Source organism: Diaporthe amygdali, assembly GCF_026229845.1.
Source record: "Diaporthe amygdali strain CAA958 chromosome Unknown NODE_3_length_2959817_cov_65_330692, whole genome shotgun sequence".
Lineage (NCBI taxonomy): Eukaryota > Fungi > Ascomycota > Sordariomycetes > Diaporthales > Diaporthaceae > Diaporthe > Diaporthe amygdali.
The window spans coordinates 2,501,961-2,517,714 of NW_026517023.1; the positions used below are offsets into that span (position 1 = coordinate 2,501,961).

Sequence of the window (15,754 nt, forward strand, 5' to 3'; positions counted from 1 at the left end):
TGTCCGGAGCTTTTGCTTTTGTGGAAATACATATTTCGACCAGATTCCAGACAATTGCTCTTATGTCTCAAGGATAAAATTGCACGTGTACATATCTCAGATAGTAAAAGCAAAACCGAGTTTACCAGACTACTTGAAAAGCTACTCTATGCACATTGCACATTCGCCTGTTTCTCCCTGCTCACAATACTGACAACTCGGAACACCCTGTTCCGATTCCAAGAAACTCACTATCCGAACCCGAAAATGGAGGTAACTAACTACCAAGGACGCAATCTTGGTTCATCAATGAATATGAAGGACAGCTCCTTCGCGCCTTGAAAAATGACATCCCTGTAGCTTGCAGGCTTTTTAACGATTACTAAGTAGTGAAATGCATTGCAAGAAAATTGCTCGAATTTTCTCTCCCACCGGAAGCATCCACATCAAATGCACTCTCTAAACGGCAGGAAACTCGGGTTCCCGGCAAACACATATCCTGCGGAATGCGAGAAACAACGGGGAGTGATTCTTCTTCCGAATTCAATTTCAAGATTTTTAGAGGGCACTCAGATCTTTGGATTTGACATGAAGCTCCCAGCACGGCTCTCGCTTGAAAGAAGTGTCGACATGCTGTCCATGAAGCGATTCAGTCACCAGAAGCTGCTTTATTAGAAATAGAACAACTTCTTCACTTTAGAAAGGATCTTGATGGTATCTTCTGATATGCTGAGATTGTATGAGGATGATAGAGCTTCCTGATATCTTGCTCGCTGACCCAATTTGCCCGCGGCGATGTTGGCTTTAAGTGAAGTCTAGTAATTTATACGTGGAAGGCACTGGAAAGAAAGAAGGCAATCTTCTAATCACAACGGATCGAAATCGGACTTCAATATCAGGTAGTGATTCTGGAGACGACGCCCTTTTCCCTTCCTCAGATTCGCTTGTCTTTCTTGGAAAGAAATACAAAAGAACACGAATCCTCTGAGGCGAACTTTCTGACCGATAGCGCTGAGCGGATAAAATTGTACATCAGATGAAGACTGAACATAACCCGACTAGTTTGCGCCTGACCTGCTTCGCAAGCCAGGCTTTTCTTATGTTCAGGTCTGGCCTGGAACTGGAGATTGAGCTCGAAGCTTTTCTATCCCCAACCCCTCCCCCCAAAAGTGGCCACAGCTACAGCAGCAACTTTGCAATTCGTCACAGGCACCAAGAAAAGACAAGCCACCATAGTTCGCGAACAGAAACCGTTGGGCTCCGCCAGCAACCATATCAAGATGAATGTCGACGCCACGGAGCTTCCGAGCTCTCCTGTTCATGCAAAGCAACCGACTTTCGACAAAAACAATCATCAAGAGATTTCTGCCTGCCGAGTTGAAGGGCGACTGAGTCACCTGCGAATCGAAGACGAGCAGCCTGATACCGTGCATGATGCCATGGAAGGCCAACAGCCAAGCGCAGTCTTCCAAGTGGCGGCCGACGGTGGATGCGAGGCCGAGAACATACATGTGAACCGGGGCCCAAACAACACGATCGACCTTTTCGGCGGCATCCAGCATTCTGAGCTCAACTGTGCCTCAAGCGACGGTGAAAGTGAGGACTACGGAAGTGAGGGTGGCGAAAGTGATGACGAGATGCAGGACTCTAATGACGGAGGCGAGCTTCCCATACAAGGCGCTATCGACATTGAGGGCGACGACCAGGATGGAAACGAGGCCGCGATCAACAATTTTTCAACTGTCAACACAGCAGAGGAAATTCGGCAGCCTTCGGACGATCCTCACGAATGGATCAAAGTCGCATCGCATGCCGACTCCTACATCGACCTGGATGATGAGGAGAGGGGTATCTTCGTTGACTTCGACGAAGAGCCTGATGTGGAGGACGACGAGGAGATGTTGACACATGAGCAAGACAATGAAATGGAGGAAGATGTCGGTGTTGGCTTCGGTTCGATGAATGCCATTGCCTATCCTGACACAAGCAGCATTATCCGGTTGCACCTTGACTCACAGAACAAACAATCCTTTGCGACACTCAACGAGCTACTTTCTTGCAATAACGCCCCGGGCCGTGGACTCTACAGTGTCGAGAAAGTGCTCGAGCACGAAGAAGGAAGAGTTGCTGAACTGGAGGAGCAGATGAGGTACATCGAAGCCGAGCTTCAAGAAGTCATAGGGCGTAAGAACAAAGCGAGCAACATCGTCGAGATCGCATGCGCAACCTTCACAAAAGCTCGTGCTGCAGCTGGAATCTCCGAAAGGCTTTGGGAGGAGTACGAGGCGTTCTGCGAGTCGCTGGAGCCGAAGTTTGGCAGCCGAGGAGGCTGGTCTGTGACCTGCTTCGAGAACCACAGCGGCTCCTACGTCCAGTGGGACCCCGACCTCAACCTCTTTGTCGAGTCGGCCGAGATGCCACTGGGAAGCTGCAACTTCCGTTGTGAAGCCGGCACAGTCAAGAGTATGGGGAAGACGGAGTATGTGGTGGAGTTCTGGCCTGTTGCCAATCCTGAGCCTCGCATGCAGACTGCGACGACCTGGGAGGATCAATATGTGAGTTTAATCTGCGCAGTGTTTGCTTGATCCACAACTGACTGTTATCACATGTGCAGCCTGACCTCTACAAACTCGCATTCAAGGCCGCGGGCGACAAGTCTCGGGACAATACCATTGCCAAGGAACTGCTTCAGTCACTGCCTACCCATAACCTTCCGTTCTCTGGTGGATGGCTCTTTGAGTACGCATCGGAGCCCAGCCGGACCCGACACCCCGTCATGTCGCGGCGGTGGTCCTACCGGACCGCCTGCAGAATTCACGTTGATGGACGTCAAGACCAGGCCGGCATTGAGGTCAAGACGGAATTCGGAGACCAGGATGTGAAGATGGAGGACGATTGGTGAGGGCAGTGAGCTGAGCTGGGGAGTCACAGCATTGAGAGTGTTGCGCAGAGGCCTGGATAATAATGCAATCTGAAGTTTGGCTTCTCAGCATGGATAAGGCAGAAAGTTCGAAGAGACAACTTTGACGGCGTTTGTATGCCTCAATATTTGAGAGCTCTCAATCATGACTACAGATCTCGTGTGAGGGGGGAAGGGAGGAGGGTCCGGCTGTGCTATTTTCTTGAGCCGCCTAATCAGAGTTTCGATTACTCCAACAGTGGTCGATGACAAATTTGCGATACCAAAAACGAGAGGCTTTAGCACAGCCCTCTGAATCATTATGACTCAACAGGGAACTCCTCTCGAGCTGTCCTTTAAGTGATGATGTATGAAAGAACTGCCAAGAACAATATCTTTATACAAGATGCTGACCTTTGGTCCCAGGGACAGAGAACAAAGTGACAGGGAAATCACAAGATACATGGTGAGAACGAGGCTTTATGTATGCTGAGACAACTCTTTCGTCTCGAAGTCAAATCGCTTCCTTTACCTAGAGCTTGATCTAACCTATGTAACATTGGGTGCGTACCGCGGCACTGCTCACGTCTTTCTAGTGGAGACTTTGCCTCCGTTTCTCATGCGGTGTACAACTGACATGTCTCGGCAGAATGGTTTTCTTTATTGATGCATTTCCACTAAACGTATGTCATCTGCCAGGGGTTTCGGCTAGTGCCCAACAAGCTTCCCCCAACAGTGACTCTTTGGCCGGCTCAGCCCGCACAGACGGAGTAGCTTCGTATAGCACAGCCACCATGCCTCCAGACCTGGACTCACCTCACCTCACCACACCTCATCCGTCTCATCCGAGACCTGATCCATCGATGAGTTCCACAGTAGACGCACATTTCTAAGCACACTTGCGCAAAAGCATGAACGCGCCACCCCTTCCACCTCGGCCCCAAGGTTTCCACCGGCCGCTCTGGCAGCCGGCGGTCAACACCTCCTGGAACTACGTGCTGCACCATAAGGTGCACCTCGACCACACCATCGAGCACCAGCAGGTCTGGATCATCGACCTGTTCGACAACACCGCGGCGGAGGTGGCGGCGCTGCACCAGCGCGGCCGCAAGGTCGTCGCCTACTTCTCGGCCGGCACCTACGAGAACTGGCGGCCCGACGCGGCGCGTTTCCAGCCGGCGGACCTGGGCCGCAAGATGGACGACTGGGAGGGCGAGAAGTGGCTGCAGACCAACTCGGCCAACGTGCGCCAGATCATGCAGGCGCGGATGGACCTGGCCGTGCAGAAGGGCTTCGACGGGGTCGACCCGGATAACATCGATGGCTACGACAACAAGAACGGGCTGAAGCTGTCCAAGGGCGATGCTGTGGATTATGTGCTCTGGCTCGCGGGTGAGGCGCACGCGAGGGGCCTGTCGGTCGGGCTGAAGAATGGTGGCGACATTGTGCCTCGTGTTGTTGACCAGATGCAGTGGTGTGTGAACGAGCAGGCGGTGCAGTATGATGATGAGGAGCAGTTTCTGCCCTTTGTGAGGCAGGGCAAGCCCGTCTTTCACGTAGAGTATCCCAAAGGGGAGGATCCTGATAGTGACAAACAAAATGACCGCAAGGAAGTGACCGGGAAGAAGAGGGACAAATGTATGAGGGGGAAGCAACATGGGTTTTCGACTATCATCAAGAATGTCAGGCTTGATCAGTGGATTCAGACATCTTGATGAGGATTAAAATTCCTATGATTAGGTACTTCTTCCTACAGTATAGGTCTTCAAAGTATTTAGATGGAGCCTTGGATCTTCAGCAGCTGTATGTAGCTACAGAATATGGGGCTCGAAAAAGAAGGGTGGATGGGTGGAGACAGTCAATAATATTTTCTCAAGCTAGAATGTCGCAAAAGCTAGTAATGCCGAGTGTGGTATGTGTGATAAACTGTTTAAAGCAGTCTCCCTTCCTTTTGCAAAAGCCATATGCTTCTCTATGCAACCCTGGACCAGCCAGTGCCGGAGTGCTGTAGTTCCTGTGGCATAGACAAAGTCGAATCTGTTGTCTTGATCCTGGTCTCTGTGGTTCCTAGCTGTTCTTGTTCTGCGGCCCTGAAGAGAATGCTAGCAGTGTCAGCAGAAGGGAGCAGATCAGTTGTCTTGAGATCGCTGTTCGTGAGTTGTTTCGTTGAAATCGCCATCGTGTTCAGTCTCGTCTTGATGCTCAATAAGAATTTGACCCCGGTGCGTGGGTTTCTAGTGTTGCAGTAATTTGATATCTGCTACGCTTGTCAGTTGTGCTGGATGAAGAAGCGTACGTGAGAGAATAGCAGGACCATGATTAACAAAATGTGAGCAACAATTGGAAGAAGGATCCATATTGAGCAACATAAACATATATTCGTTGCTATAGACGGCGACGCTGGGGGTTTATTGAAATTACCCACCATCCCTCCCTGATGATTCCAGCCTCCTTTGGGACTCAATGCCCAAGCAAGCAAAATGTCTACAGAAAACCCCCTTTCTTGATTCGTGCCGCTGATATGATTTGTTTCGTAAATGTTCCTTTCGTTCGTGCAATGCGAAGGCAGTTCTTAACCTTCGTTCTCTACCGATACTCGCGACAGCTCCTGCATGACCTGGCGCATAGTGATCCTCTGCTTCGGGTTCAAGACCAACATCGCCGCGACGAGTCTTTCCACCTTGTTGTTTGGATCTAGGCCCATCTTCGCTTCGTGGACGTCATTAAGCCAGACCTGCATTTTTTGAGCAGCAGTGCGTCCGTCGAAGTTCGGGAGTTGTCGCTGTTGTTGCGGTGGTGTGTTGATATATGCAATCATCCAGTAAAGGTGACGTGGGTGATTCTTCTGGCCTCGAGCATCTGGCAGACCGATCTTGCCGAGGACGTACAGCATTGTTACGCCCAATGCCCACACATCCGCAGGCTGTCCGCGGAGCTTCTGTCCGATAAATTCGGGGCAGATGTAGAAAGGCGTACCACCTATTCTCTCCTGGTTTGCATGAACATCGGTGATCATGCCGTAGTCGCAAAGAACAGCCCCGCGCTCCCTGTTGAAGAGGATGTTTCCTGGCTTGATATCGTTGTGGACCATGTTTCGGCTGTGCATGTAGTCTAGCGCACCTGCAACATCACGGAGAACACGCTCAGAATCTTGTGGATTACCGAGAAAGAAGGTGCTCTGAGGATCTTGCCAGCTGCCTCTTGCTGAAAGATCCCTAGCGTCAATGTACTCCATGTACAATGATAGATATCTCGCATCGCCCCCGAATAAGCGGGGAATCGACTTGTGGTCCAAGACTTCATGGTTGAGAAACTCGCGGAGCCAGATGTCTGCTTGCCGGATGACATTCCGCTCAGCATCCTGTGGCTTTGCTGCGGCCAGAGCTTTTTGAGCCAGACGGGTTTTGAGGACCTTGACGGTGATAATGCTGTCGGGTTCCCGGGAAAACTCGGCCATGGCGACAGCACTCAGGCTTGTCGATGCTATGGGGCCGATCTTCTTGATTGTATACTGGTCAACATCAACCTCGGCACCAGGTATCTCAGCAACTTCGCCATCCTCAAGCTCCAGCAGAGGGTTGCCATTGGTGGTAATGAGTTCCTTCCCCTTGTCTCCCGAGGGAAGAGGGAAGACGAGTGGGTTCGTGGCGCTTCCTGGTCTCATAAACATCACCACGCCATCATCACTTCGTGCATCACTTCGGGTCATGGAATCATCCGCGCGGAGTCTCTTATCGGGAGTGGAAGATGCAGTGTCCTCGGCGGTCAGCGTTCGCTTTCCTGATGAATTGAGCAAGTCGCTGAGGGATTCAGTGGATGCTGATAAGCTCAGCGACGACCTGAGGATTGCGGGGCGCTTTTCAACGATCCTGAAATCAAGGACATTGATGTTTCTGACCTTGATCCTCCATGTGCCTGGGATCAGAGCCTTGGTGGTGTGCGGATTGATGGTGTATTCGATGCTCGGGCTGGCAGCTGGCAGCTGAGACACCCTAGATAACAACAAAGGAATGCCGGAACGATTGAGAAATATTTGATTGTCGCTGGCTGGGTCGTAGTAGAGCTCACACCACAGAGGAGGTCTTGTGTCGTTTTCCAGCTTCTCGCCAGGGATACGTACGGAGAATTTGATGTCTCTGCTCGTTTGTGTGACCGCGAGGACCTTCTGTTCGGGCTGTTTGGGTTCCGCAACTTCGGCTGTCAACTGTAACCACTCACAGCTATCGAGATTGCCAGGGCTCACAGATCGTGCCCGAGTTAGAGGTCGTACGAGGATGCGAATGTCTCTATCCTGGGGAACAGCCAAGTCGTCGAGGTGGACAGCATGGTTCTCGGCCGCGATCGCCTCATTGATCTCCTTCTGCTCCTGGAAGCTTCTAAGGCGGGCATCGATCTCGCTCTGGGAGTACGGCTCAGTCTTCTCCTCGGTCGCCACCTCCGAGGGTGGCTCAACATGAATGGTCCTCATGGCGAAGGCGACCCGGTCGCGCCGGTCTCGCCGAGGCAGCCTGGCTAGGCACTGGTGCTGCCGACGATGATGCGGACGGAGTGACCAAGTCGAGCTGGAGAAGAGTCACACGAGGAAGCTAGCAAGAAGCTATGTACGCGGATATGCGCGGCTCAGGTGCCTAATCCTAGGGTATGGAAGACACCGGCAGGTAGAGAGAATGGTTGTTATGACACACAAAACACTTTTCCTTAGATCTCGTCGGCACAGGCACAGGGTCCAAGAGTCGGGTCCTAGCCACGGATGCTCCCGAGGATGTTGGTTCCGGTCGTTGGGTTGGGTGACAGATCGAAGGGGGCGTACGAGAGCTTAAATGAGGCCGCAGGAAAGCAGGAAAGGGAAATTCCTTGAGAATTCGACAGGGACGGGACAGCAGACAAACAACAGAGGCCACCTGGCTCGCTGGCAATGCGAATGATGGTGAAGATGCGATTCAAAAAAAGAGTCAGATGCGGAACATGGAGGAGCAGTTGAGCAGGAATAGGACTGGGGGGGATGAGCCCTGCTGACCGGGGTCCTGGGGTGCTTAGCAATTCAGCCTCAACTGACCCTAGCAGAGCAACAGGTGAGTAGCAAGTCCTAGGATGCTCCCGTTGGCTACACTGCCGACTGCCCAGGTGCAGTATGTAGATCTGGGTAGGCGGGAGGGTTCGTTTGGGTACAGGGGTGCATGAGAATGCCCCGGAAAATGACGAGGACCAGAGAACACCTGGGGTTGGCCTCGGAGGAACAAGCAGAGTTGCAGCTGCCTAGTCCTTGTGAGGGAGCCCGCCTGAGTCAACGCAATGTGAACGATGGGAAGGCTCTGGGGATTGAATGACTGTGATTTCGAAGTTGTAGTCCTTTGGCTTCAAGGAACAGAAGGCATAGTCATCTATCAGAGACGAGGCCTTTCTCTGGATGCTGATGTGCTGTGCTTATCTGGTCTAGTGGGTCCAAGAACAGCAGCCCAAGATTCTCTGAGTGTTGTCTGGATGTGCCTGGGTGGGCTGTCTTGTTTGGTGGCAGATGAAAGCTTGACACGCTGAGATACAAGGTCCAGACCAGGTCCCCGGCTCGATATCCGGGAGGGCAGAAAGGCTGGGAGGAACAGCAGGGCCAGCAGAAGTCAAGAAGGGCTGGAGCGTGACCAACCGGAGCCAAAAATCAACGTCGTGATGAGATTTAGCATGACACGAGGATGAGTTGAGATGGAGCAGGCAGACATGGAGACCAAGGGCAGCTGACATCAAGTCTCACCTCGCCTGGGGCAGTAAGCCGGGCGCCATAGCCTGACCTACGAAGTGTAGGAATGGGAACGGGGCCAGCTGGCAGCCAGGCGGCCCCCAGGATCTGAGCAGCTGGCAGGAAGCAGCCGATCAGCCTGCCAGTTGGGGGCCATTCTCCCATTTTCCATTTTCCAAGCGAGGATGCAGGGAGATGTCGTCAGTTGTCAGTTGGGCGGCCCAGAGGATGGGATTGATGAGACAAGCGTCAGCGTCAGCCAACCTCAGTCAGCCAACTAGACCCGTGTACCCGCAAGCGTGGGCGGCGTGGCTGCACACCATGGCTGCATGGCCATGACCGCTCTCGGCTTCGTGATGCAGGCCGGGGCTGGCTGGTTGGCTGCTAGGCGAGGCTATTGATTGGACGGCTTGCGCCACCTCGCGTTGCGCCGCGCCCCTCTTGGGATGCACATTGAGTAACAACGGACAGCAGAGGGGCGGGCGTTGGGCAACATTCAAGAAAACAGTGCCACTGTCAGTCCGCATGTTGGGAAGAGGACAGACAGACAGCCTTGAGCAACCAATGCCGAGGAGACGAGGCTCGACCAGGAGTCATATAGTTCATATTGAATGCATGGATAAGGCGAAGTATACGTAAAGGTGTGAAATGCTAGCGGACTGATTGAGATGGGAGAGAGTTGATGTGATGTTTGTGTTTGTGTTCGTGCTCTGTATTTCTCCAGGCTTCAGCTCTCAAGGTTTCATCACCAGTTGCAAGGCCAAAGGAACCGTGTCTGGGAAAGGGCCAAAGGGCCAGAGGGGGGCAGGGGCGGTCGGGTACCGTTTCTCGGAGAAAGAATTCGATCTGGGAAGGAGGGTTTATCCCCTTCTGGGACTAGCCCCATGTGGTGCCACTCTGGGAACTGAATGTCTCTTGCATTTGCAGTGCAACCTCGCCTGCATAAGGGCGGCATGTGCCACCACTAGCGCCTGGCCCGCGAGATCCTGAGTGGTTGTGAGTGGTCCGGGATGCAGGCCTAGTGGACCCACTCCTTCCAGACGGGCCACGGGCTTTTTGTGGGTGTTTTGGGTCTCCCGCCGTCAGTCCATCATTGTGAGTCCAGCTTGACTCTCAGTCTCGTCACCGTCAGAAAACCACCACAGACCCCCGTCCAGCCCGCCCACGCTGCTCTCCCTTCCCTCTCTCCACCAAGACTCTGCCCACACAACAGAGCAAAAGACCGAGACCGCCCGTTTTCGACAACACTCCCTCACCGGTACCAATTCCATCGGAAAGGCAAGAAACAGCAGTCTACGATCCCCTCACCCATACCATACCTCTCTGGTCAACCCTCCGTTTGTTACTTCAACCAAAAAACCGAAGAACAAACCACTAGACCAAACCACCCATCATCAAAATGTCTTCTTGTCCCATCATCTTCGTCTAAATGGCTTTCAATGTCCACACGAGCCTTCAATCAACCAACAGCAAACAAAGCAAGCCGCTTTTTCTTCTCGGTTTCTTCTCTCTCGGTCTTTCATTCGATCCACATACGACTTCGCCCTTGTACTTTGACCAAACAGCTTCAACGTGATACCCCCTTTTGATACCCACTTTCCATTTACTTCCTGGCGTCATCGGAACAACCACCACAACATATCAGAACAACCACACATACCATGGACGATCCTGGCTGCGCTTGGCCCTTTTGGAAGTTCGGCTTGCAAAAGGATGACCTCACTACGACTCTACACGACCGGTTCAACACCATCCCCTCCGCCATCCAGGACCCAGAGGCTTTTCACCACGATGTTTATGAGCTCTCCACCCGGGCCTCCACCCTCGACGAGTTCGAGCGTTTGATGGAGGATCGCAAGAAGTTGCGGTTGGAGGAATTGAATGGTAAGGGCTATGAGCGGCAGGCAAGGCGGGGCACCCAGTTGACAATTAGCTTGACAGGCATGTTGGAGGATGCAAGTTTCGAGATCATCGGCAATCCCTCCCTCATCGGCACCGAGCAGTGGCAGTATGCCATCCAGCTCTTTCGCACCAAGTCGCTTGACTCCCTCGTGCGCTACTTCTCGTCCTACCTACCTCAGGAACACCCCTGGCACAACGAATCCGTATCGCCCGCCAGCAGCGCCGATAGCATCCACGCCTCAATCTTCACCTGCGATGGACCCATGTTCTTCGACGAACCCGCGGAGGACGACACCTACTACACTAACGAGCACTCCCAGCAGTCTTTCGACATCGCCGACATCTCGCTGGACCAACCCACACGGTCTATGACCGTACGGTCTGAGGATTCTGGCGTATCGGTCACGGAGCGAATCCAACATAAACATCAATACGACACCCGCGTCTCCCAGCGGGCAATGTCCTTCTCGGAGTCGGAGCTTGAGCACACATCTACGACCATGCACGACTCAATACCTACGCTTCACGACGACGAGGTTACATCGCAGTCCGATGACCCAGAGACTCCGTCCACATCTATATCTGATATGTCTGATGTTGAAGAGTCTCAAGGGAAGGACATTGTGGTGACTACCATTGTCGATGACGACGCTCACGATGAGTATCTTTCCATATCCCACGCCCAACTCTCTTCAATGGACTCTATGGAATCCGAAACTCCAACCCCCAAACCCGAACATACTCGCTCGCCCGCGGTACCTTTCTTCGACTCAAAGCTATCGCCGCTGCGAGCTCGGAGTCTTTCTTCCAACCGTGCACATCCTCACCACGCCCATCACGCCAATCAAGACTTCCGCAGACAGCCTTCGACGACCCGACAATTGCGACGGAGAGAAGTGAGCCTTGATCGGCAACGACAGAGGTACGAACCGCGCGGAGTGCGCGGTCGGATCCAGAAGGCTGTGTTTGAGCTGAAGGGCAACAGCCGTCAGCGAGGAAGAAGACCCGTTGGTGCTTAGGTCTGTGTGGAGTGCAGTGAAATGTTGGTGGTAGCTATGGATGGGACCAGTGGTTGGCCCATGGTTTTGATGAGGGCATCCGAAACCATGTACATATCATGGGGAGGCCATTGTACATACTGTGATGAGTCTGGCAGAAATGCCTTAACGAACAAATTATTCTTACACTCTTTTCTCACTCTGTTTTGCTGGTGGTAGGACGACTACCTTCAGGGTGTAGTCGTCCACGGGTTGAGCAACAATGAGTGCCACTTCGGCCTTGTCTCATGTGTTGCCACCCACGTTGTCTCATTCTTCCTTGCGTCTCTTGCTTGTCATGCTTGTCATGCTTGGAGTGGATTGGTTCAAACAGCGGTATACGATCGCTAACCTCATCGGCTTTTAGGAGGCTCAGACCATGAGCGCATGCTCAGTCAAACTTGAGCTCGGGTGATATTCAGTAATAACAGCTTCGCCGTGTGACGGTAAACAACTCAATCGTTCTTTGTAAGTTGCATTTGAATGCTCTAATTTTATACTCGGGTTGAGTTCTAGAAGCCCATTACGACATACAGGAGTGCAGATGCCCGCCAGTCATGGGCTTGATGGTAATGGCAAGCTACGTATCAAGGTGGGAAGTTCTCTACTTTGTGACGGCGATGTTATGACGGGAAAGATGAGTGCTAGCGTGGACATAGCAAAGTTTGCTTTTATGTTTCTGGTTCGCCGTTTATCGCACTAGCGATCTAGGCTCCTCGGTCCTCTTGTGATGGCCATGATGCCATCACGCATCAGCCTCAAGGTATAGAAGCGCTGTTGTAGCAAATGCGGTAGGTAGTCTTCTCCTTTTCAATACTTGCGCACAGCATCCGAGACAGACCAGGAGGACATTTCACTCGTTATCTAGGTAGGGAACTACATCCAACAGCGTTATGTTTGTTGTGGTATTTGTTTCAGCAGAGTCAGATGGCCCTCCATCTGTATATATTGCTGGATTTCGCCTTTTTCGGGCTCTGCTCGCAAACGTATGTAGTGCAACTACGATGCTGTCAGATTTCCAGGCCCTTTTAATTGTATTCCGTGCAACTTCCGTGCAACTCCTGTGTCGTGAGCATTCCAAACCTGGGGAGGACGCCGGCTATGCTCATATGTTAATTGGGCTCATTGGTGGGTCAGGGGTTTCCTACATGTAAATTCAAGACTTACAACTCTTCACGTTAGAAAATTCGTCAGCTTTGTGCCGTAGCTTATGTGTCTTGATCGCTGTGGGATGACATCCGTAGTATAAACCACTTGCGATGATCGTTGTGTAACATCAACCTTCTGGGACAACCTTCTGGGACATCGGTACCGAAGGAATGAGACTTTAGATATCAACTTATCTACAGCTTGACCTGGAAAGTCCATGTCGTGAGACATCTCGCGTCCGAACGCAGGTCGTCCCTCTACTTTAGTCCATCCCTTGCTTCAATGCATGTACCTAAAAGTGTAGGCCTTGTCACCCAACTCAGATAGTTCACGTGAATCAAAGCCGCCCTCTCCACCTTCAGCCAGCTTCTTTTCCCGCCGCTTGTTGATGGCAGCGTAGCTGACGTTGAGAATGATCGCCGCGAGGATTCCAAGACTGACGAAACCCAGTTCCAGGCCGTGCCCGAGGATGTAACGGGGAGAGTCCGGCTCCCGATAGAAGTTCGAAGCCATGGCTCCTCCGAGATTACCCACGCCGATCTGGATCGCCATGCCGGCGCTGCGCTTGTAGCCTCCAGCAAGATTATTCGACAGCCAAGCAATGTTTCCGGGGAAACTTGGGTAAATGGCACACACTATGATGAAGACTCCGCCATACACCACACGAGGGTGTTTTGTTGGATCGGTGGAAATGCACCTGGAAAGAAGTTAGTCTTGAGGGAGCGTCAAGAAGACTGGGACACCGGACAACATACATGGCAAATCCAATAATCATTACACACAGGAAAGAAATGATAAATGGACTCCTCTTGCCCGCGCGATCAGACAAGTAGGCAAAGATGACAGCCAGTATCGCTGCTGTAACATAGATCGGAACCGTCATCAGTTGGGCGGTGCTTGATGTATAGCCCAAATTTTTGATGATCGTCGGCAGGAAAAGACTCGTGCCGTACAGCGGACAGACGATCTAGGCAGCAAGATTTAACATATTAGCCCGACCAATGGCAAGGAAGAAACAAGCACTTACCCCCCAGTAAACAAAGATGTTGACCCAGATTTGCCAGTCCGCAAATGCTTGCCTCACGTACTTCCACTGGAACTCATCGGCCTGGGCGACTTGGGTCGCTGTCCCACTTGCACCCCTCAGCTTGGCAGACTGCCCTTGGTACTTCAAGCGGAAGACCACAAAAGCTCTCTCCTCCTCCGTCAGAAATTTTGCCGTCTCAGGAAAGTCGTGGAGCAAGAAGAAAGCTGCAATAGCAGCAACAACCGTCGCAATGCCCTCCAGGATGAAGATCCATCTCCAGCCCTCAAGATTCCCAACGCCGTCCATTTTCGAGATGCCGAAAGCCAGAAGGCCACTGAACGCGCCCGCCACTGACGCAGCGGAAAAGAATAGGGCCTGTCGGAATTGGATCTCGTGTCTGCAATACCACATCGTAAGATAATAGGCTACACCGGCTGCTCAGAAATTATGTCAGTAATCGCTCGACTATAAGTGATCAGGCTCGTAGGGCTTCCAGAGACAGAAAATAAGCGCAAACAGTGAACTTCAAGGACATCTTCTCTCTCGAGTACAGTGTATGAGAAGGCGATTCGCTCACAACAACCACTTACGATACAGCCCTGCCTCGGTGACTCCCAAGAACAGACGCGCGGCCAAGAGACCCTGATAATTCCGAACAATACCCATAAGCGTCATCACCGTGCCCCAGGCGACCATGATGATGGGCAGCCACCTGCTAGGGCGCAGCTTCTTGAGCAGGAGGTTACTGGGGACCTCGAAGGCGGCGTATGTGAAGAAGAATGCGGTCAGGCACCAGTTGTACTCGTAGCTGCGCATTCCAAGATCTTCTTGGAGGCCCTCAATCTTTGCGTTGCCGATGTTGCCACGGTCGAGGAAGGAAAGGAGGTACAGTAGGGCGAGCATGGGGATTAGACGCAGGTCCATCTTGCGGAGGATTGCCTTCTCGTCCAGGTGCTTGAATGAGTCCAGCGTCGTCCCCTCAGCCGTGGCCAGGGCGTCGATGCGGTCGATCTCATCTTTCCCTTTAGAGTGCCCGTGGCGGTTGTGGGCTGGGAGTGCAGAGATGGACCCAATGCCGAACTCGTTCTGGGCGATATCGACTTTTTCGTCTTCTGATCTGTCGTGAGAGGCCATCTTGAATTCCGGTGGCAGCTAGCTGTGTCGAAGATTCAATAAGGCCAGAGATATTGAACGGGCCCGGTTGTCAAGGACGAAGATCTGGCAGATCGCAGAGACGGTTGGAACTCATCTTGGAAAATACCAATTCGGCAACCCGAGTGCCCAGGTGATGTCTCTGCCCCCGCAACCCCATCTCTATCCCGGTAATGGTCCCCAGAATGGTGCGAACGGCCCAGATACTCGGTATTCGGGGAAGCCCTCCTGGATTGTTACTCGCTGCCCGCTACGGCTCTGGAGACCGTTCCGCTAAAAAGCTTAGCTCTAGCCCATAATTCCCCGCACTCCAAACTCCTTGGCACGACCGAGTCCATCTACAGCGGACTAATGACGCAATACTATTCACTAGATCTACTGCAAGACTTCGGGAATGTTTTGTCCGGAGTATGAGCCGAAAAGAGATTGTTCAAGTGCGTGGGACTCGTCTCAGGTGCAGGCGGGCGAGCGTTGGAGCTGACTTATAAGTCTGAACGTCCAAGCTGCCGCACTTACCAGAACGTAAGTAAGAGGCCAAGAAGGACTTCGCGGTGAGGCTATCTTCACATTGGATTTGGTGGGAATGGGGGTGGGAAAGGGCATCGTGACCGAGCACGACTCGTGGTGGTCCAAGTCAATTCCTTTCGCTGATAACCACAAAGAGGACGAGACTCTCCAACCTTCGCCTTGGATAGCTCAGAACTCCTGTACAAGATGACATGTCCTAATGCCTCCCTAGGTTCGTCCACGAAAGAACATCCTAAAGGTTGTTATCCCACACTGAACAGAAGGTTGTCCTATAGGAGGTTATCCCACAGGAGGTTATCCCACAGGAGGTTATCCCACAGGAGGTTATCCCACAGGTTATTCCAGAAGAG

The 15,754-nt window shown here is 52.4% G+C and overlaps 5 protein-coding genes across 5 annotated transcripts; 3 read left to right on the plus strand and 2 right to left on the minus strand.

Moving 5' to 3' along the window:
- Nucleotides 1-1,259: 1,259 nt before the first annotated feature.
- J7T55_003163 (uncharacterized protein) lies at nucleotides 1,260-2,881 on the plus strand (the record flags this gene model as incomplete). Its single annotated transcript, XM_053138313.1, has 2 exons — nucleotides 1,260-2,534; nucleotides 2,594-2,881. 2 exons carry the CDS (start codon nucleotides 1,260-1,262, stop codon nucleotides 2,879-2,881), a joined length of 1,563 nt encoding a protein of 520 aa, XP_052999029.1.
- A 908-nt stretch (nucleotides 2,882-3,789) lies between these two features.
- Nucleotides 3,790-4,593, plus strand: J7T55_003164 (uncharacterized protein; the record flags this gene model as incomplete). Its single annotated transcript, XM_053138314.1, has 1 exon — nucleotides 3,790-4,593. One exon carries the CDS (start codon nucleotides 3,790-3,792, stop codon nucleotides 4,591-4,593), a length of 804 nt encoding a protein of 267 aa, XP_052999030.1.
- An 857-nt stretch (nucleotides 4,594-5,450) lies between these two features.
- On the minus strand, nucleotides 5,451-7,346 carry J7T55_003165 (mitogen-activated protein kinase kinase; the record flags this gene model as incomplete). The annotated part of the gene is made up of 1 exon (XM_053138315.1): nucleotides 5,451-7,346. The coding sequence occupies one exon, from the start codon at nucleotides 7,344-7,346 to the stop codon at nucleotides 5,451-5,453; it is 1,896 nt and encodes a 631-aa protein (XP_052999031.1).
- Nucleotides 7,347-10,270: 2,924 nt separating this feature from the next.
- J7T55_003166 (uncharacterized protein) lies at nucleotides 10,271-11,530 on the plus strand (the record flags this gene model as incomplete). The annotated part of the gene is made up of 1 exon (XM_053138316.1): nucleotides 10,271-11,530. One exon carries the CDS (start codon nucleotides 10,271-10,273, stop codon nucleotides 11,528-11,530), a length of 1,260 nt encoding a protein of 419 aa, XP_052999032.1.
- A 1,446-nt stretch (nucleotides 11,531-12,976) lies between these two features.
- On the minus strand, nucleotides 12,977-14,858 carry J7T55_003167 (high-affinity nicotinic acid transporter; the record flags this gene model as incomplete). The annotated part of the gene is made up of 4 exons (XM_053138317.1): nucleotides 12,977-13,394; nucleotides 13,453-13,664; nucleotides 13,725-14,158; nucleotides 14,315-14,858. The coding sequence occupies 4 exons, from the start codon at nucleotides 14,856-14,858 to the stop codon at nucleotides 12,977-12,979; spliced, it is 1,608 nt and encodes a 535-aa protein (XP_052999033.1).
- Nucleotides 14,859-15,754: the final 896 nt, after the last annotated feature.